A 21,436-nucleotide genomic window follows, 5' to 3' on the forward strand; every position below is an offset into this window, starting at 1 on the left:
TTGAGTTTATTAACTCTGAACTCACTGTTATTCTTGGATGAGGGATATTGTTATGAGAACCATTCACATATACTTTAGTGTTAACCTGACTATAAAGAAACATTGGCTGGATTTTCCCCCCTTTACCCCCTTTTTCCCCCCCTTTACACACACACACACACACACACACACACACACTTATTTCATGAGAGAAAGAGACTGAGAGGCCTCCTGCATATGTGCTACCTGGGACCAAACTTTGGACCTTGTGCATACAAGGCCTGCTCTCAACCTCTGAGCCACCTCCCTGTGCACAAGCTGACTTACTTTCACCTCACAGAATCTGGCTAGGACCGGTTACTAGTATATGTTCATAAAAATAATTCAGGGTACTGAGATCATTGACAATTAAACATTAGGAATCTGTTAGTGCGGCGCTGTTAACACTGCTGGCATTTATGCAACGTCTCGGGGTAGACAACTCGGGCCTGTCTTAATGGCATTCTTGTTTTCTATTTTTTTAAAATAAATATATTTCTTTTTTTTCCCCCTTGTTTTTTTACTCCAGGGTTATCGCTGGGGCTCAGTGCCTACACTACGAATCCACTGCTCCTAGTGGCCATGTTTTCATTTTGTTGTTGTTGGACAGGACAGAGAGAAACTGAGAGGGGGAGAGAAAGACACCTTCAGACCTGCTTCACCACTTGTGAAGCAACCCCCCTGGAGGTGGGGACCTGGGGGCTCAAACGGGTCCTTGCGCCGTTCCATGTGCTTCGCACTATGTGCGCTTAACCCGGTGTGCTAACGCCTGGCACTCCTGCATTTTTTATATATAACCTCCCCGTCATTTTGACCCTGTGATGTAATCCAATTATCTTCCCTCGATTCTAAAATCTGGTTTTCAGCAGTGACCCAGAACTCGAGTTCAAGCCAGAGATCTAAGACAACTAAGCCTATTCTTAATCTTGTCTGGCCTTAGGAGTGGCCAAAACCAAAAATAAAGATATTTTATTTTTGTATCCTAGAAGGGTCCTGTTTCTTCAAGGGGAGATTGGGATGAAAGAGAAGCAGCTTTGTTGTCAGAAATGATTTACTCCTTCCTAAAATTTTGTCCTCATTAATTTTCTTAAAGCTGCCTGTCAGTTGATTAAAAGCTGCTTCCGCTGCAATTATCCTAAAGTTGACTTCTGAGATGTGGCACAAAGCATCCATCCTCAAAAAGTCCCTTTCTTCAGCACATTATGGGAAACGGGGAGGGGCCAGGGAGAAGTCAGGGGTGTCTCCGATGCGATTTGTCAGAGAAGGGAGGGGGCCAGATAGAAAATTAAAAATAACATTAGAGCTGCAGTCAAAGCCGTGCGTTTAGGCAGATTTTTCCATGACAGATTCCTGCAACTCGTGACAGTTTCTTTTCTCCGTGGCCTTTTAGTAAGTAGAGTGCAGCCTGTACTTCCTTTCACTCTTTTAACTTAGCAAAACTTGGAGCACCCTGCCACGGTCCAGGTACACTGCTACATTTGGGGAAACAGCAGTGGACAGAACAGACTGGCCTCTCCTCTCATGGTGTTCATGCTACTGTTTGGCGACATTTTGGATATGTGCAGGTTCCACCACCACTCCTACGGCAACCTTTTCATTCCTTCTAAAACAAGAGAGAGGAAGAGTTGCTGGGGTGCTCCCAGTGCGGTACTGGGGTTCAAACTGAGGGCCTTATAGTAGTCAAGATGCTCACACTATCCCCCAGTACCAGTCTCTGGTTTCTTTCTTTCTTTCTTTAAATTTTTTTATATTTATTTATTTTCCTTTTGTTGCCCTTCTTTTTCATTGTTGTTGTAGTTATTATTATTATTGATGTTGTCGTTGTTGTATAGGACAGAGAGAAATGTAGAGAGGAGGGGAAGACAGAGGGTTGGAGAAAGATAGACACCTGCAGACCTGCTTCACTGCCTGTGAAGCGACTCCCCTACAGGCGGGGAGCCGGGGGCTCGAACCGGGATCCTTATGCTGGTCCTTGCGCTTTGCGCCACGTGCGCTTAACCCGCTGCGCTACAGCCCGACTCCCCGTCTCTGGTTTCTTAACTGACCTTTTTCACTGTTGAGTCCCCAGCCCTCACTGTGCTTAGCATGCAGCAGGCACTCAACATTAATCTCAGGAGAAAGTGTCACTTGTGCAGTCTTGTGCTCACATGCGTGAGCATATATCCCTACTCACAGTGTGCTAGCACGTTACCCTCTAGACCTGAATCAAATGACAGCAGGAATAAGTCAGCTCTTCTGAAATCTGGAGCATCTTACTCGTTTCTGCAATTCACCCAACATCAGTGAGTGAGTGAGTTCCTTCCATCCATCCATCCATCCATCCATCCATCCATCCATCCATCTATCCATCTATCCATCCTTCGTTCCTTCCTTCCATCCTTCCTTCCTTCCTTCCTTCCTTCCTTCCAAGATTGACTTATTTATGAGAGAAAGAGCCAAGAGCATCACTCTGGCACATGCAATGTCAGGACTTGAACTCAGGACCTCATGCTTGAGAGTCCAGTACTTCATCAGTGAGCACATGAAATATGGTGACAGATTTACAGTATGTCGTTTCAAAAATGCAAGGCAAACCATTTTGATTTTTGAGAATTGGCAAGCATCTGAGGGACTGAGCACATTTTCCTTGTGTGTAAAGTCCTGGGATTTTAAATTTGTATTGCTCCCAGGGCTTGCTGGGATTCAATGCCTGCACAGCGAATTTATCACTGTCTTTCTTTCTGTTGTTAGAGACAGAGAGAAATAAAAGGGAAGGGGAAAGATAAGAGAGAGATACCTGTAGCAAAAAATCTTTATTGCCCGAGGCACCAAAGGTCCCAAATTTAATCCCCACACCACCATAAGCCAGAGCTAAGCGGTGCTCTGGTAATATATATGCATACCTATCAACTAGACTGTATTGAAAGACTCTGTGATACTAGCTGAAGATCTAGAACAGTTACCCTACCCATGTGGAGATTTCTTTGACAAAAAAAAAAAAAAAAAAGACAACAAGGAAATTCAAGAATTTGTACTCAGAGAGTAGGAGTAAGAGGAAGTGATTGTTTTAATTTCTGGGAGGTCCCAGGAATGAATACCCAGTGCCTTGGTATTACATTGAATACAGAAGTAGATGCCCACCAGGAGGTGGCACAGTGGCTAGAGTGTTGGACTTTTTTTTTTTTCTTCACCAGAGCACTGTCCAGTTCTGGACTTATAGGCATGAGGACCTGAATTCAGTCTCTGGCATTTCATATGCCAGAGTGGTGCTCAGGTTCTCCCCTCCCGCCCCCCCCCCCCCCATTAAAAATAAATCTGGAGCAGGGCAGTGGCACACCCGGTAGAGTGCAGACATTACTATGCTCAGGGACCTGAGTTTGAGCCGGCTCCCCACCCTCAGAAGGGAAGCTTCACAGGCGGTGGAGCAGGTCTGCAAGTGTCTCTCTTTCTCTCTCCCTCTTTATCTTCCCTTCCCCTCTCAATTTCTCTGTGTCCTATCAGATGAAAGGTGGAGAAGATTTAAAAAAAAAAAAAGTAACGAAAAGCTGGCCGCTGTGAGTAATTTGTGCAGGCCCTGAGCCCTCAGTGCAGGCCCTGAGCCCTCAGTGTTGGAGTAACTTTGTGCAGGCCCTGAGCCCTCAGTGTTGGAGTAACTCTCTCTTTTCTTTTTTTTTTTTTGCCTCCAGGGTTATTTTGGGGGCTCGGTGCCTGCACTAGGAATCCACTGCTCCTGGATGCCATTTTTCCCATTTTGTTGCCCTTGTTGTTACCCTTGTTGTCATTATTACTGTTGTCATTGCTGCTGCTGTTGGATGGGACAGAGAGAAATGGAGAGTGGAGGGGAAGAAAGAGAGGAGGAGAGAAAGACTGACACCTGCAAACCTGTTTCACTAGTTGTGAAGGGATGACAATGTGCGCCCCCCCCCCCCCATAGGTGGGGAGCCGGGGACTTGAACCAGGATCTTTACGCTGGTTCTTGTGCTTTGCACCATGTGCGCTTAATCCGCTACACTACCACCGGACCCCCGTTTTCTTCTTAAGATGTATCAGATGGGTTAAAAACAGAAATCTTGGGGGCTGGGCAGTAGTGCACTGGATTAAGTGCACATAGTGCAAAATTCAGCAACCGTTGTAAGGATCCCGATCGAGCCCCCAGCTCCCCACCTGCAGCGGGGTCGCTTTGCAAGTGGTGAAGCAGGTCTACAGACGTCTTTTCTCTCCATCTCTGTCTCCCCCTCCTCTCTGTCCTAGCCAACAATAATAATAGCAACAACAATGGGGGGAAATGGCCTCCAGAAATAGTGGATTCTTAGTAGTACAGGCACCGAGCCCCAGTGATAACCTTGGAGGCAAAATAATAATAATAATAATTATTATTATTATTATTATTCCTCTGGTTGTCTTTGGGAGCTCTTTGAGAGGAACAAATGAGTAAGACAAAGTTCAGAGGTCTCAGCACATCACGGGAGGTTGGCTAGAAATAAATGACTGTCAGGCAGCAGATTGTCAGCTGCAGCCGAGAGCAGCAAACCCTAAAGAGTTAAGCAGAGGAGATACCTGTTCTTCCGCTGGAAATTTGGTTTTGGACAAGGGGTGCTCTAGGCGGGTTTGCAAGCCCCACTTCAGCTGAATAAAGGGGAAAGACAGGCAGCTTGGCGTTCTAGTAGAATAACTGCTTCCCAAATTGCAGCAACATCCTGCAAACTCTAAACTCCAGTGCAGGGTACACGGAGGCTTAAAGACGGTAAAAGCTATGAAAGTCTGGTGTTGGGGGTTAAAGAAGCTCCAGTCATCCACAGTGAGGGACAACAGTGTCCCTCCCCCTGCCCGCTCTGGGATGTGTACATTTCTAAGCCTGTGACAAGATGTGTAGCCATCCATTTCAGCAGAAAGGTCAGCTGTCTCTTAGCATCTGCTTTCCATTGATTTTACTCCCCCACCCTTCCCGAGAGTTGATTCTCTTCTGGTAACCAACCCTCTCTAAAAACACAATGCCTGTCTTGACTCCCCCCATTACTCAGAAAGCACTTCTCCTGGTGGCTCCTTTATCTCCTAAAGCCACCGTGATGAGTCCTTTCTCCTGTGCCCCTTCTGGCCTCTTTCTCTAGTTCTCCTCTGCCTCCCAGCAGCATCTGTCATCTTAGTTAAGAAGACAACAGAGAGGGTGAGGGAAACAGGATAGCGGTTGTACTAAAGGAGGTTCCTACCTGAGGCTTCTAAATCTTAGTTCTATCCCTTGCACCACCGTGAGCCAGAGTTGAATAGTCCTCTGGTAAAACAAACAAACAAACAAACAAAGGACATCTGCTGACTGCACTTGACTTCTTGCCACCAAGGCAAGCTTCCAGCTTTGCAGACAATGAGATTCCCAAATGTAAACAAGACAGTCACAAAGTTTTTCCTTTTAGCTCCTTATCTGCTCTGATCTGAGTCTTATGTAGTTTGCTGCTTTGGCTAATGGGCTAAGCTTTATTGACATTCAGTAAGAAAGAAAGCATATTATTGGGTGGGGGGTGACAGCATCATGGTTATGCAAACAGACTCTCATGCCTGAGGCTCCGAAGTCCCAGGTTCAATCCCCCGCACCACCATAAGCCAGAGCTGAGCAGTGCTCTGGTGTTTCTCTGTGTGTGTCTCTCTCTGCATCTCTCTCAAAAATAAAAAAATTAATAAAAAAATTTTTTTAATAAATAAATAAAATAAAAAAAGAAAGCATATTGTTGAGGGCAGTAATTCATTTTTACTCTTGTGTTCTTCAATGGTAGAGAGAAAGGTTTTTTTCACTGAGCACCTCCCACAACTCTTTTTTCCCTGTATTTAAACAAGAAACAAGACTACTTTAGTTTTGATCTGGGAATTATTTGCTTTTGCTCTTACTCCCTCAGTTAAAACAAGGGAGGGCTGAAGAATGAGGCCAGGTGGGCTAGAAGGAGAAGAGCCCATCCTACACCCCAGGAGTGGAAGGATCACTTCTGCTGCCACTCTCTTGGGGCTGTGGAGCCCACATTCATCCTTCCTTCCCTATTGACATGTTAGACTGCACTTGGATGCACTGAATCCAGACAGTGGGCTTCTGCTAGCATACTGATCCATTTCCCTCCTCAGAGAGTGGACAGAGGTTTGGGCAGACAGCACAGTGGTTCTGCCAAGGATTCCCATGCCTGAGGCTCTGAGGTCCTAGGTTCACTTCCCAGCACATCAGCAGTGCCCTGATGTCACTCTCTATCTCTCACTCATTAAAATAAAAGAAAACATTTAAAAAAATGATAGTGGACAAAAGTGAGAGTAGTCTGCCTGGGGGTGAGAAGGGTTCACTGTAGGCCTTCATTGTGTACCAGGGAACAGCATCCGCTGAGACAGGAAAAAGGCCTCTGCAAACATCAGTCAGCATCTGGACTTTAGTGCAGCCCCACAGGGGGCTCCCAGGTTCCACTAATCCTTCGTGGGTGTAATGGAATTTTGTGTACAGGCTTCGTGGGGTGTCACCTATGTCGAGAGCAAAGGGAGCTTGGGCCAGGCAGGCCATCCACTTTGTCCTCAACACCCCAGGGGGTGCTTTGGGGCATCTGGTAGGTGTTCAGGAAGCCTTTACTTGAGACACATTGGAGGTGCCTTTTAGTGAAGGCCCGAGCTCTCAGATCTTTTTTCTTGTTGGTGTTGATAAACTTCAGCTTTACAGAGTCAGTCCCTATTGAAATCAGGGAGGAGACTCAGAGATCACCCAGCTGCTGGGTTGAAAAGACTGTCTGAAGGAGCCGGGCGGTAGTGCAGCAGGTTAAGCGCACCAGGTTAAGCGCACATGGCACAAAGCTCAAGGACTGGCATAAGGATCCCGGTTCGAGCCCCCAGCTCCCCACCTGCAGGGGAGTCGCTTCACAGGCGGTGAAGCAGGTCTGCAGGTGTCTGTCTTTCTCTCCCCTCTCTGTCTTCCCCTCCTCTCTCTATTTCTCTATGTTCTATCCAACAATGACATCAGTAACTACAACAATAATAAAAACAAGGGCAATAAAAAGGAAATAAATATTAAAAAAAAGAAAAGACTGAGCAGTCGGGGACCTAGCTTAACTGGTAGAGCACTGGGCTTGCATAGCTGAGGCTCCCAGTTTGATCCCCAGTGTTGCATGTACCAGAGTGATGCCCTGGCCTCTTCTCTGTCTCTCCTCCTCCCCTCCCTCTCTCTTTCTCTCATTTGGAAGTCTTCCCTCTCATTTGTGGTAAATAAAATAAGTATTGTAAAGAAAAGACTCTCCTAAGCCATAAACAGTTAGGGGTTACAGGTTACCAAGAGCTGCCAACCGCCTCTCAGTGTTGGGGAACTCGCCTGGATATTCTCTTGTCTCTGGGGCTAATGGTACAGAGCCTGAGAAGAAACTGTATCTCTGGATAGCTTCCCAAATGGGCAGATTTCCACACCTCCGGGGTCCTTCATTTTCAGGCTTGTGTGAAATAAGGAGCTAGAGCAGATGACCTCTGAGACCTACAAACCAGCCATTCCTACCCATCCTGCAGTCCCTGTGTTCTTACTCTCTGCCGCTTCCCCCCAGTTTATGCTTTCATCTCCCTCCTCCCCCACATTAGAGTGTGATAAGCAAGTGCTTATCGGGACTCCTGGAGGCTGCTGATCTTCACGTGTTATTTTCTGGCTTGCTGCCACAAAGCAGGATTTAGCTTAATGCCCAAACATTGAAGGAGATGGGCATTTGGGAGCTGCCCTTTCAAAGCTGTTTAAGGACTTGCTGGGGGAGACGGGAGGGGAGAGAAAGGGAGGCTGCCATAGCCAGAGGACAGATCGATGCCCCTTGGCTCAAATGGGCATGGAGATTGAGAATATCTGTGCAGCAAGGGGTGTGTGTGTGGGGGGGGGGGGGGGTCAGCCTTTAATTACTTCTCTCCTACCCCTCTGACCTTGTCTTCCCTAAGCTGGGCCATCATCATAGCTGGTCCTTTGAGAGTTGTGTCCCCAAAGCAAGTTCCTATACTTAGAAGCAAATTGATAGCATTTGTTTGTTAATCCTCTGCAGCCACAGAGTATTCAAGGTAAGTATGTGCCCCGTGAGAGACTTACTTACTTGCTGCTTTCTTGGTCTGAAACATTTCTAGAAATGACTTTCTATTACTTGTTTGTTTGTTTTCTTTTGAGATCTTCATAAAGAAATCAACACACCCTTCAGGTGTCTGACTTACTAATCTTAGTTGCTCCCTTCTTCCAAGGTCACTTTCTCTGGCCCTTCTACCCCATTCTCTCAGTAACTACAACAGTAAAAACAACAAGGGCAATAAAAGGGAGTAAATATTTAAAACAAGGGCAACAAAAGGGAAAATTAATTACTTAATTAAAAACAACCAGAAAGCTTTAAAAAAAAATAAATGAGGAGCTCTGACACTTGGACTTGAGTCAGACAGGGAGGGAGGGGTGCCAACCACAGGACAGAGGCAATTCCACATCTGCAAAGACCCATTCAGTGTGCAGACGCAGCAGGACCTGGCCGGCAGTGCCTTGAGCTGCCCAGGCACTCTGTGCATCGCCACGAGCCTGGGCAGTTCCTCAGGGCGGGATTCTCTAGTGTGTGTCAGTACGCCGAGCACACGCGGCTCTTCACTCCACTCTAGGCCTGCTGGCACAGGTCTCTCACGCAGCCCCCACGTCCAGGGCTTCTTATACCCGGTGGGTGTAAAAGGAGTGGGCCCTTCGCTTAATTTTTACTTATTTCTGGTTTTGTTTGTTTGTCTCATCAGAATGGTCAGAAAAAGAACTATTACCATGCCACACTGATTTTATTTTTTTCTTTTTTTAAAATTTGTTTGGTATTGTCTTTATCTATTTGATAAGAGACAGCAAGAAATCCAGAGGGGAAAGAGGTGGTAGAGAGGGAGCGAGACCTGTAATAACTGCCTCACCACTCGTGAAGCTCCCCCTAAAGGTGGGGACTAGGGGCTCGAACCCAGGTCCTTGCACATTGTAACGTGTTGTAACGTGTTGTAACGTGTGCTTAACCAGGTGCATCACCACCTGGCCCTGCTAATTTTATTTTTTCATGTTACTTCTTAGCCAGTCACACCCTCACTTATTTTCCCTTTCCATGGCTCCTAGAGACCAGTAAAAGCAGGCAAGTTCATTCCTACCCTGTAGGCCGAGGCCTGAGGAAGCTTAAGGGGAAAGCACTGTACTACCTGCGGGTCCAGCGTGTGCGCTGCCAGCTTCATGCCCTTTCCTTCGGGCCTGCTGAAGCCCAGAGGCAGGTTGCTGGTGACGAACAACAGCAGTTTGCGGTTAGGAGTCTGCACTGCGCCAGGCATTTTATATACACCATTCACTTTCATCTCCCCCATTATTTGAATGTTGGTGCTGTCTCTGTATAAATCAACACCTAGACAGTTGCGATTATATCAGGACACAAATCCAGGTCTTTCTAACTCAACCTTTGACTAAAATTACTTCTGGAACATCGTATTGGTCAGTGGCCAGAGAGACTGGGAAGTTCAGTTTGACCTCTTTTCCTAATTATTATTTTTATTGTATTTTTTATCATCTTTATTTGCTTATTGGATAGAGAGAACCAGAGAGTAGTGGTAGCAGAGGGAGAGAGACAGAGAGACACCTGCAGCACTGCTTCACCATTTGCAAAGCTCCTCCCTTCACTTGGGTACTAGGGGCTTGAACCCAGGGCCTTGTGCATTGTGGCCAGGTGCGCCACCCGCCGGCCCCTATTGTATTTATTAATGAGAGAACCAGAGCATCGCTCTGGGACCTGCGAAGGCAAGAGTCAAATTCAGGACCTCATGTTTGAGACTCCCAATACCTTATCTACTGCCCCACCTCTGGGTGGCACTCCGATTTGAGCTTTTACCCCAAATCTAGAGATACCAACACTTCCTCCTAAGAAAATAGTTGGCTGGGCAAAGATGTAGTCTTAAAGGGAGACAGACCCTCTTCCTTTGAGAACCGGAGATGATCTGGTTAGTGTGGTTTATATAAGCTGGAAAGGGACTGTGTACCTATGTGTTTGAGAGTCCCTTCTGCCCTCCTTTCTACATCTTACTGCACCTTTTAGGTTTCCTTAACAATAGCAATTTTAACATTGCTTTTAATTAGATGAATTAAGAATATTCTCTGGTGTTATCACCCCCTCCCGCCCCCCTGTCACCTTCAGTTCCCCATTGCTGGGAGTGCATATGATTTCTATGGTAACAGGACTAGTCAGGCTTCACTCTCACTGGTTTGTCTGGTCAGAGGAAGGTTAAGTCTGTGAGTTGGGCTCTCTGCATGGGCCTTCCCAGGTGCTTGATTCAGTGGCATGAAGTGTGACCTGCTCAGAGGCAGAAGTAGGCCCCTCATGTTCCTTCAAAGAACCCTAGTCCCTCCCCTAAAGTAGGAGGGTCCACCCGACGCATCCTCTTCCCCCAAGTCCACAATGAGTTGTCATTCTGTTCCCCAGCCTGACCGTCTCCTAGCTTCCTTTTGGTTCACTTGCTTCTGGCCATTCAAGAACTTTGCTCCTCCCTGAATTTTACCATCCCGGGTAACACGTTGTCTCTCCCCCCCATTTCTTTTATTCTTCCCTCCTCCCCCCACCCAGAGAGTTTTCAACGTGCTTTACCCCATGCCTGCTGACCAACGGAGACACGTCAGCATCAACTCTGCCCGCTGGCTGCCAGAGCCAGGACTTGGCCTGGCCTATGGCACCAACAAAGGAGACCTGGTGATCTGCCGCCCAGAGTGAGTAGGGTGAGGGCAGGGGTGGGATTGGTATCTACTTGCAGCTGCTCAGCATTCGCTTACAGCTCTGACCGTTGACGGGCGGCGGGGGGGGGGGGGGGTGGGTGGGGGGGGGTTGGGAAATGTATTGGATTGTTGGGAAAGTCATGGCATTTTTTTATTTTATTTTTTTGCAGAGAAGAACAGAAAAGATGTGTCATGGCTTTACCCACAATCCAATATGCCCTGCATATTTTCATTTTCAGAATTCTCTCCACTTAGGGGATGGGATGGGGCAGCTCTCCTCCCAGATACTCTCAAAACACTGGTTCAGGCATTGTGTCTTCTTCAGTCTAAGACAGCGGTATTTTTTTTTTTCTCCTTTTCCTTTGTTTTTCCTTTTTCTCTAGTCTCCTAGTGATAGTAAAATTTCCCTGCAGGCAAATGCATCAAGATCAAAGATTCCTCTCTAAAATCCTCTTTGAAAAATCCAACAGGTGGTCTTGGGTTTGTGTAAATGCCTTAGACATTAACATAAGAAATAAAATTGGAAACAGAGTATTGTTAAAACCCTAATTTGTCAAGCCACCAGTCTCTAACAGCCTGGCTGTGTCTGTGTCCTGCCTGTTTTCTTGTTTGCCTGAGCTCTGGTTTATAACAGCAAAGGCACATTGAAAAGATCAATTTAAAGTTAAAGTGATTATATGGTCTTAAAGTAGGAGGGAGGAGGAGGGAGGAATCAGGACCTTTCTGGCTTAAGACTGGGTGCCACCCCTCCACCTTCCTCTGGCTGTTTGGAGGAAGGAGGTCTGTCCAAACATCCCTTCACTCAAGACCCTGGGTCTCAGCCAGGGCTGTCATCCGTTCCCAGACCCAGCCAGGTGGGGAGTGTCAAGCTCTGTGCTTCAGAGTAGATCCGACTGATTGCTATGGGGGCCTCTGCAGGCTTCCAGCTGACTAAATGCCACTTATAACTGCCAGCCACCCTAATGCTGTCCTTCACCTGGTGCAGTCTTCTCAGAGCACTGTGTGACTGGTCGGATAGCTTTCTGACTGTTGGGAGTGTCCGTGTTTTCTTTGGGTAGGGACTGGTGATTGTCCCCTTGTCAGCTGAGTTTGGTCGGTGGTCCAGGATGAAGAAAGCCTGTCTCTAAAAGCACATTTCGTATTCCATCTTGAATCTGTAGAGTCCGGCCCAAAGAGAGGCCGCTGTCAGAGCCTGATGTCACCCAGCTGCTCTGGGAGAGAGGAGACTGCCTGATTCTGCCGGCCTGCTCCTTGGCGTTTTCTCTGGCTCCATATGCTGTCCCGGAGCAGAGCACAGCCTGTCTCTCTCACAGCCGCGACACTGTTAACTCAGTTCTGCTTTTTTTTATCTCCCCCCTTTCGTTCTTACTTTTATTTGAGAAGACAAAAAGAAATTGATAGGGTGGGGGAAAATAGGAAGGGAGTCCCCTGCAGCACTGTTTTACTGCTCCACGAAGCTGAGGACAAGGGCTTGAGCCAGTGCCTAGAGCATGGTAATAGAGCATGGTAATAGAGCATGGTAACATGCATGTTCCACTGGGGTACCACTACCCAGCCCCGACCACTTCTGGTTTTTCCCTCCCTCTGGCCAGTTCCAAGACCATTTTGCCCCCAAATACTTTTCCCCAAAGCACGTAAGACTAATTCTCTTACTACTGCCTCCCAGGAATTCATAAGACTGTAATAGGCATCTTTTCCAGGATTGGCACAGACTTCTGGGCCATAATTTTACTTTTTTTAATTAAGAATTTATTTTTATATATTTATTTATTCCCTTTTGTTGCCCTTGTTTTATTTTTGTAATTATTGTTGTTGTTAGCGATGTCCTCATTGTTGGATAGGACAGAGAGAAATGGAGAGAGGAGGGGGAGACAGAGAGGGGGAGAGAAAGATAGACACCTGCAGACCTGCTTCACCGCCTGTGAAGCGACTCCCCTGCAGGTGGGGAACTGGGGGCTCGAACCGGGATCCTTATGCCCGTCCTTGCACTTTGCGCCACCTGCGCTTAACCCGCTGCACTACCACCCCACCGGACTCCCCATAATTTTACTTTTGCCCAGTACTGTGATTACCATCCCCTGCCCCATTTCTCCAAGACAACCTTCCTCGGTTTTATTGTCTTGTCTGTAGTTCTACCTACTAAGCTTTGTCCCAACCAAACACCCAGTCCCCTTTTTGCAAACAAAACAAAACCAAAAAAAGATCTGCTTTTTGAGAGGCAGCATGTCTACCCCAGTTTGTCATGGCCCCACCAAGGCTTCTATGTCTGAAACCCCAGCCTACATACTTGGTGTGAGTCACAGGCGCCTCAGCCAAACATGCTGCTGGCTTTGGCCTCTGTTTTCTCTTTTCTTTCCATATGGTATCTTCACCACCCAGAGTCTTAGCAGGCTTGAGCCATGTTGGCCTGCCTGGGGGACTCACCCACCACCGACTCAAGTCTCTTTCATGAGCAAGATGTCACTTAACACAGCGAGGAACATCCCATGATGTTGTGTTGAAGTGGGAGACAACTAGGCTAACCTGCCTTATTTTGGTGTTGCTGGGTTTTTTTTTTTGTTTGTTTGTTTCTGATTTTTTTGAATCAGGTTGGTGAGTGCCCCAAACCTTAGGGCCAGATATACAAGGGCACCATATAAATTAAGACAGACATGACTTTGGTCATAAGCCCCTCAGAGCTTATATCTATATGGTTTTTGTTTTTTTCTTTAGGCAGAGACTGTGAATGATATATAGGTAAGAAAATTAAGATGCACCCAGGAAGTCCCAGCAGATCAGTGGTGGAATTAAGCTTCCTGGTTTTTCCAATCCTCTTTCCTGTAGCTGGTTCTTAGCCTCTCCCCCCCACCCCACCCCCTCATCAAAAACCCGTATTAATTTTTTATGGAGATAAAGAACTCCACCAGATAAAATGTGAGCGTGGGGTAGGTCCTCAGATCCTTCTCCAGCATCACATGTGCTAGAGTAATGCTCTCCTTCTCTCTCTCTCTTTCTTATTAGTAGATAAATAATCCTTTTGAAAATAACAGATGATGTGAATAAGAAAATGTGATGAGAGCACTATTCTTGCCCTCGCAAAGAGCACACTTACTCATTTTTGTCATTCTCCTTAGGCCTCAGGTAAAGATGCAGCTGTCCACCATGGTGAGGCACTTAAGCAGGTCAGGTGGCTGGGACAGTGGAAAATGAGAGAGGATTCAGGAGAATGCTTACATCGTTTGAACAGTCTCTGATTGATCTCTCACCCAGAATGAGGAGAACAAATAAACAGGGAAGTTGGAGCTCAGGGTTGCTGTCTCTTTAGTAGGCAGCTGTCTAAGGCTTGCTGCTTGTCCCCATGTGACGCAGCTCCCTGGCACACCCGTTCCCAAGGGCACGGGATCCAGCCAGCCAGCTGGGCCAAGATTACAGCCCTCCCTCCAAACAGGTGGTTGCCTGCCTTTGTCCCTGGCCCAGGCAGCTGCACCTCATTTTGTGCTCTCAGTCCTGCTCTTGATTTTCCCTCCATTGTCTTAGTCTCAGCATTCTCTCCAAACACAAAGACAGAGGTAACAAGCTCCTTGGGCATCTCTTGGTAGAGACTAAAACTTGGCAGTTAGCAGTGGAAAAGGCCTAAAGATATACTCCCCTCTTTCCAGGGGGAGGAATGCTTAGGACCAGTGAGGAACGGAATAACTGGTCCTGCAGTCCCTGTACACAGCCACTGTGGTGGCTGACAACCCAGTCTCTCCACCTCTGTAGCAGTGATGTGCTCCCTTCCCCTTTGCACTGCCCCCCCCCCTCCCTTACCACCACCCCCACCTCCCAGCCCCACCCCCTGCCACTCCTCCCAGGCTGCTGCTGTCCCTCTGGCTGACTGCCAGTCTAGCCAACACCCCCACTGATAACCACAGTGGGTGTGAGCTACCAGATTGAATTGAGGGGGTGCTTGCTCACTTCCGGCTTCATAGATCAGCCCTATAAATGGGGCTGGGGGTGTTGCTGGGAAGACCAGTGTCAGCTCAGAAGACAGAACCGAGGGACTCTTGTCAGGAGAAAAGTGGACTGGGACTTTGGGGCATCTGGGCCACTGGCTGATTGTGGGACTCCTGCCAAGGCCCAAAAATAGCCCTTAAGAGGAGCTCCCATTGCAGACTGATTATGATCAAGCATCTTTGACCAAGGAGAGAAAGGCATGCCTCGAAATCAAAGGGGGAACCATCTCGTAGATAGCATCTCGTAGTCTCCCCCTCGCAAGAGCCAGGTGCCATCTCTTCCTGAGAGAGTGGGCTACACAGGTCTTCCTGGAAACAGGCCTTCTTTCCAAGGAGACAGACCTCTGCTGAGGTCCAACCCTTCATAGCCACATAGCTGATAGAAGATTCTCAAAAGGAATACTCCTGTGGTCTAGGAGGTGGCACAGTGGCTAAGTCTTTGGACTCTCAGGCATGAGGTCCCGAGTTCAGTCCTTAGATTCTGATTCTGTCTGATTCTTGCTCTCTCTCTCCTATCAGCTCTCATGAGTAAATAAATAAAATCTTTAAAAAAAAAAAAAAAAAAAGGAATACTCCCAAGAAGTTGGGAAATCCAGAGCCAGAGTTCTGTGTATTTCAGAATTTAGAACTGAGCAAGCTGGTGGCTCCCTGTAGTGCTTCTCTTAGCTGTGCTGCGTTCAGGAGTCTTGAAGGTCCAGCCATGAGTCGTTGAGCCAAACCCAGCTTACAGATGCTGGGCATTAAGTGTGAGTCCATTTGGAAAGGCTGACCCTCACTGGCCTTCCCACTCTTCATCCTTTGCATGTCTGTCAAGCTCCCAGGAAGAACCTAGAGCTTTAGGCTGGCTAACGCTTGAGCTTTATGATGACTCATCATAAGACCCAAGGAAGAGGAAGAAGGTTGGAGCCATCCTTCAGCTTACAGATGGGAATCAGTGACACTGGGTATTGAAAGTTAAGTGTTTAAGTTAACACTTAAACTGGCTAGAAAGAATATCTCTTTCTTACTGGCCAAAATTGCAGCCAAATTCATGAGTTTCATTGTAGCTTAAGCTTCTAAACTGCAGAAAGTAGAACAAATCATGAGGCTGGGAAATAGCATAGCCAGTAGAGTGCACACGTTATAATGCATTAGGACCAGGGTCCACGCCCTGGCTCCTCACCTGCAAAGGGAAAGCTTCACGACTACTGCAGGTGTCTCTCTCTTTCCCTCACCATCTCTCCCTTCCCTCTGGGTGTCTCTCTATCTAAGTAAACAAAAGCTCTTCAACGCAGGCTAGAGTCATGCCTATGGGGGGAGAGGAGAGGAGTGAGGAGGGTTCAGTACAGTGTTCACAGCCTGTGTCCTCTTTGGCAGTTGGCCTTGTCAATGACTGACTGACTAGAGTTCACAGCTCTAAGCTGATGATGAGTGCTGGGGGGTCAGAACTGAAGGGACCGTTCGGCTGTCAGCATCTTGGGGACATTCCCAGCTGACAGAGTGGGCCTTCTCACGGCCCCTTTTCTGAGATAGGAAGGAAGGCTCCTGGTCACGCAGTACATGGTTTGGTGTAGGTTTGGTGCGAACAGTTTGTTGTCACTAACCAACCCTGACTAACAAGAATTGCAGAGGAAGAATTTGGCAGGGACCCACATGTATTGCCACCTGTCAATAAATCTTGACAAGTTTGTAAATCAGAGGCTCCCTGGCATCTGGTTTCACATGGTACCTCATGCAGCCCAGAATTTGCTCGTCAAAACATACAGTGAGGGCCAGGGAGATAGCTCAGCATTCAGAGCACAGAAGTCGCCTGCTTGAGACCCTAGGTCTGATCACCAGCACCACCATATGCCAGAGCTGTGTGGTATTCTGCTGTCTTGTCCCTCATAAAAATGATTTCATTTTTATTTCTTTATTAGTGATCTGACAGTGATGTTTCAAGATTGCAAGATTACAGGCTACAATTCCACACCACACCCATCACCAGAGTTCTGTGCCCCACGTTCCCAATGAGAACCACCATAGTTCTCACAAAGTCTTAGAAACAGGTTGACTACTGATTTTTTTTTTAATTTATATATATTTATCTTCCCTTTTGTTGCCTTTGTTTTTTATTGTTGTTGTAGTTATTATTGTTGTTATTGGTGTCGTCGTTGTTAAGACAGAGAAATGGAGAGAGGAGGGGGAGACGGGGAGAGAAAGATAGACACCTGCAGACTTGCTTCACTGCCTGTGAAGTGAATCCCCTGCAGATGGGGAGCCAGGGGCTCGAACCAGGATCCTTATGCAGGTCCTTGCACTTTGCGCCATGTGTGCTTAACCCTGACTATTGACACCCCACCCACCCACCCCAGCAGCTGAAGATCTCATGGGTGCAAGATGTGTGCCCCACTACCTCCCTCTCTTTCCTCCCCTCATCCCGCTACCAGAGTTACTATGTTTGAACTTGGTGCCTGCAGAATAACTCCACCTGCTGCTGGCAGCCATTTTTTTTTTGTAATAGGGGATGAGAGACAGAAAAGGAGAGACACCTGCTGCACTGCTCATGAAACTTTCCCTCTGCAGGTGGGGGCCAGAGCCTTGGGGAGGTAACGTGCACTCTGCCAGGTGAGCCGCCACTTGACCCTGTGTGTTAGGTGTTGGTGCTTTCGTAGCCTCAAGCAGGAGCCAGCCAGACTTTGTGTGGGTTTAAGAAGAGTCTTAAAACGAGCATTTGTGCCGTGAGAGAGTTGTCTGGACTGTTTGAGTACTGAGCATTCCCAGGGAGGAGCCAGTCGGTTCTCAGCCCAGCCCTAGGAAAAGGAGGGGAGGGCCAGGCAGCCAGGCCACAGGCCCACATCTCAGGAATTGTAGCACATTTTGGCCATTTCCTTTCTAACTGCATTTGATTTTTCTCCCGTGCTCTTGCCAATGGATCTTCAGAGCTTTGAATTCTGGTGTGGAGTACTACTGGGACCAGCTCAATGAGACAGTCTTCACCGTTCACTCCAGCAGCAGGAGCAGTGACCGGCCTGGGTGAGTTCAGAAGTGAGGCTGTAATAGCCGGGGCACGACACTTTGCTCTTGCTTTTGGGGTAGGGGTGCTTTTGAGGAGTGCCTTCACTCCTCCTGTGCACCAGGCTGCCTGGTCCCCTTCTCAACTCCCCGACCTGCTTCATGTTTTGAGACCCTGCACATGGCTTCATTTGAGAGAAGGGTTCCCTAAGAGTCTTAAGCCTCTACCCTCAGTTTCTTTAGTCTGAGCTGGCTCTCCCCCAACCTGAGCGTGGCAGCTGAGCACACTGAGGCAAGGGAGGAGGCTGGGCCTGAAGAGGAATGCTGTCCCTAGGAAGCGTGTTCAGGGACGTTCTATGAACCGTCTCCCAGATGACTTGGACCACAGGGACCGAGCTGTCCAGAACTGCAGCCCCAGGGACAAACCTTCCCTGAGGACCACTTAGAGAGCAGGAACCCATTACTTGAATCCCATTATCACTTAATTCATTAGTGCAGGCTGGAATGTTTGGAGAAAACAAAGTGCAGAAACAGTGGCAAAGCCAAGGCCACCCCTGCTTTCTAGAGGAGTTGCAGGCCCAGCTGGAGGAGGAGGCCCAGGAGTAACCGGCTGTGTGAGCAGCTGGTGACCATTTTATGAACCCTGGTTATCCCCAGGGTCAAGGACTGGGAAAAGCCCAAGGAAAATTGGGCCTAAGCCTTGCTGGTGCTGTCTGCCTTCCCTCATTCCCATGCCAGGTCTGTTTCCAGAAAGCCCGGAGAGAGGACCTTGGAACTACTTTATCAGGGTCCTGGTGCCACTTCTCTGCCTCATGGCTGAAGCTGTGTGTGGAGTTTCTGGGCTTTTCCCTCCAAATGGGAAGCCAAGAGGGATTTGAAAACTTTAAACTGAGTCTTGTCAGTATAAGTAGTTAGAAGGAAAGAAAAGCTTGAGGGAAGGGTCCTCCTTCCACTGTTCACCTTTTGTCCGCTGGATGGGGTGGGGTGGGTGGCAGGGGCTGCTGAGGAACCTCTTCCTTAGTCCAGAGGGCTAAGGAGGCCCAGGCTGTGTTCACTCCGCCTATCTCTCCCCAGAGCCAGCAGAGCCACATGGAGGACGGACAGAGACATGGGGCTGATGAATGCCATTGGCCTGCAACCCCGGAACCCCACCACCTCGGTGACATCTCAGGGCACCCAGACTCTGGCCCTTCAGCTGCAGAACGCAGAGACACAGACAGAAAGGGAGATACAGGAGCCGGGGACAGCAACTTCGGGTCCTGGTGAAGGTAAGAGCTGTGCAATGTCAGAGAATGTGTGACCAACCGGGGTGGCGGTTTGGAACATCTTCCCCTTTCTTAGAAGTGGCCGAGGGATCCGGCCTCTTCACAGGGACAGAGCGTCAGGGTGAGCACCCCTCACATGCCTGGGTAATGCCACCCTGCTGGCACTAGGAGCCTCCTATGCCTAGAATATCAGGTCCCTGATCTGGTCCTGTTGCCAGTCCGCGCAGCTGCTCTTACACTGCCCCCTCCCCAACACACACGTACACACAGGTGGTACCTTCCTGACTTCTAAGACTTTCAGGAGCCAGACGGGGGGGGAGTGTGGGGGGGGCTCAGAATGCCATCTAGATAGAAAAGCCTGCATAGTGGGCAGATCAGGGGGGTACCACCAGAGAGGCTCCCTTGTGCTCGAATTCCACTCCCCCATGGTTCATTGCCATTTTGGCTGCAGCCTTGCACCCCATCAGCCCCTTCTCTCACTTATTTCAGGTGTGGCCCGGCCAGCCTCAACCCTGGCTCTCTGTGCCAGCCTCACACTTCTAAGAAGCAATTAGCACTGCCCAGCAGTAGAGCTGAACCTCTTTGGAGTCTGTCAGCAGCTATGCTAAACAGGCTGTTCTCACTCAGTCACTCTCCTTACCCCCTGCCCCAGACCCCTTGCTGGTCCCAGCTCTGTGCAAGGCCGCCTCCAAATAGACATGCATTTTCTAGCTCTGCATCAAGCCATTTGCTTGGAAGGGACCACAGGAAGAGAAGTTGTGGTGTGCCAGGCAGTCACTGAGTTGCCAGGGTCACCCCAGGTCACAGCTCTCTACTTCCTGCCCCATAGGGCACCATCCCTCTTGTTGCTGTGAACTGAGCTTTTTTCCCCCAAGATTTCTTCATGAGCATATGAGAAGGAGCGAGCCAGAGAGCACCACCCTGCCTCAAACCCAGGGCCTCCTGCTCAAGGGTCCAAAGCCTCACCTCACCCACTGCGCCACCTCCCAGATGGAAAGTTTCTGAAGTTAAGTTCCTACTTGGTCTGTGGCCCAGGCCACCTCATAAGAGGAGCTCATAGCTCATAGCTCTTTGCTGGGTGGAACCACCACCCACCCACCCCCAACGCGGGCATGAATGCTGGCTGTGCTGGGCTTCAGGCTTTGGGGAGAGAGTTGTAGGTTCCTTCAGCCATCCCCAGGCTGGCAGCCCACTCTGCATCTGCTGCTGACTCCATGTCGGGCTTGGGCTCCAAAGATGGGTAGACCATGGTCCTCCCTCAAGATGCTTGTGTATAGAGAGGCAGGAGGGCAGCCGAGCAGATAACAACTTGGTGTAACAAGGACTTCGACAGCACACAGGAGATGGCTCCTGAGAATGCAGGGAAGATGTGAGGAGGAGGTGGCCCTGAGCTGAGCCTTCAAAGATGAGTAGACTGGCCAGCAACACTTTGCTGACCTGGCAGTGATGAGGAGACCCAGAGCTTTGAAACCCTCCCACCCCCAGCCATTTTCCCCACCCGGCAGACCAGCCCCTGACATCTTTCTCCATGTGCCAGCCTGGTGGCCACTGCTTCAGAGATGTGGAGAGGAAACTCCTAGTTAAGTCAGTTAACCCCTTTTCTGGGACCAGGGTCACTCAGCAACAGGGGTGGGGGGGTGTCCTCTGGGCCCCCTGATTGTTCCCAACACTGATAACATGGGAGGCACTCGAACATGCTGTGGAACGAGTGACGGGAAGGGAAAGGCCCTGCTGAGTGTGGCCGTGCCACACAGTTTGGGAAGCACAGCCCCGGCCTCTTTACCTGCTGAAGACTGCTGGGATTTAGGCTCTGGGCTGGGGCCAGGGACGAGCAGAGGAGGAAAAGGAGAACCTGGCGACAAGTGTGCCCTTGAGGGCAGAAGGGCCGCCGCTCCTGGCTCCGAGCCTCGTATCCTTCCTCCGGGCAGTGAGAGCTGCAGAATTGACAGCAGTTACAGAGCTTTGTGGGAACTTGCTGATCTCACCCTGGGCCCTGCATCCAGAAAATCCATTAGAGCTTCCTAAGGAGAGACCTCCCTCAACACTAAATTGATGCCCCCCCCCCCCCCCGTCTTTCTTCCCTCCTTTTGGTAACTTATTTATTTATTGGATAGAGACAGAAACCAAGAGGGAAGGGGGAGATAGGAAGAGAGAGGGCCTGGAAGACAGCATCATGATTATGTAAAAGACTTTCAGAGGCTAAGGTCCCAAGTTCAATCCCTAGCACCACTGTAAGCCGGAGCTGAGGAGTGCTCTGGTGCTGTCTGTCCTTCTACCTTTCCACCTCTGTATCTTCCCCTCTTTATTCCCTTTCACTAAAATATTAAGGAGAGATACATGTAGCATTGCTTCACCACTCATAAAGCTTCCCTCCTGCAGGCAAGGACTAGGGGCTCGAACCTGGGTCCTTGTGCATTGGAACCTGTGCACCCCACCAACGGTGCCACCAGCTGGCTCCCAGTGCCCCACTTCTTCAAAGACAAAAGAAAGGCCAGTGAAGGAGC

The 21,436-nt window shown here is 48.8% G+C and overlaps 1 protein-coding gene across 10 annotated transcripts in view; it reads left to right on the forward strand.

Annotated features, from left to right (window-relative positions):
• AMBRA1 (autophagy and beclin 1 regulator 1) overlaps positions 1–21,436 on the forward strand; it is a 208,474-nt gene that overhangs the window by 182,806 nt on the left and 4,232 nt on the right. For 5 of the 10 annotated variants that reach the window (XM_060176495.1, XM_060176498.1, XM_060176499.1 and 2 more), the window contains 4 exons: positions 10,575–10,714; positions 17,239–17,280; positions 17,596–17,688; positions 18,742–18,935. In XM_060176495.1, the coding sequence (XP_060032478.1) occupies positions 10,575–10,714; positions 17,239–17,280; positions 17,596–17,688; positions 18,742–18,935 (469 nt within the window). Of the gene's footprint in view, positions 1–10,574; positions 10,715–16,592; positions 16,722–17,238; positions 17,281–17,595; positions 17,689–18,741; positions 18,936–21,436 lie in introns of those variants that run through there. The other 5 variants (XM_016186443.2, XM_007519078.3, XM_007519079.3 and 2 more) reach the window with 2 other exon arrangements.

Source organism: Erinaceus europaeus, chromosome 17 (genome assembly GCF_950295315.1).
Source record: "Erinaceus europaeus chromosome 17, mEriEur2.1, whole genome shotgun sequence".
Classification (NCBI taxonomy): domain Eukaryota; kingdom Metazoa; phylum Chordata; class Mammalia; order Eulipotyphla; family Erinaceidae; genus Erinaceus; species Erinaceus europaeus.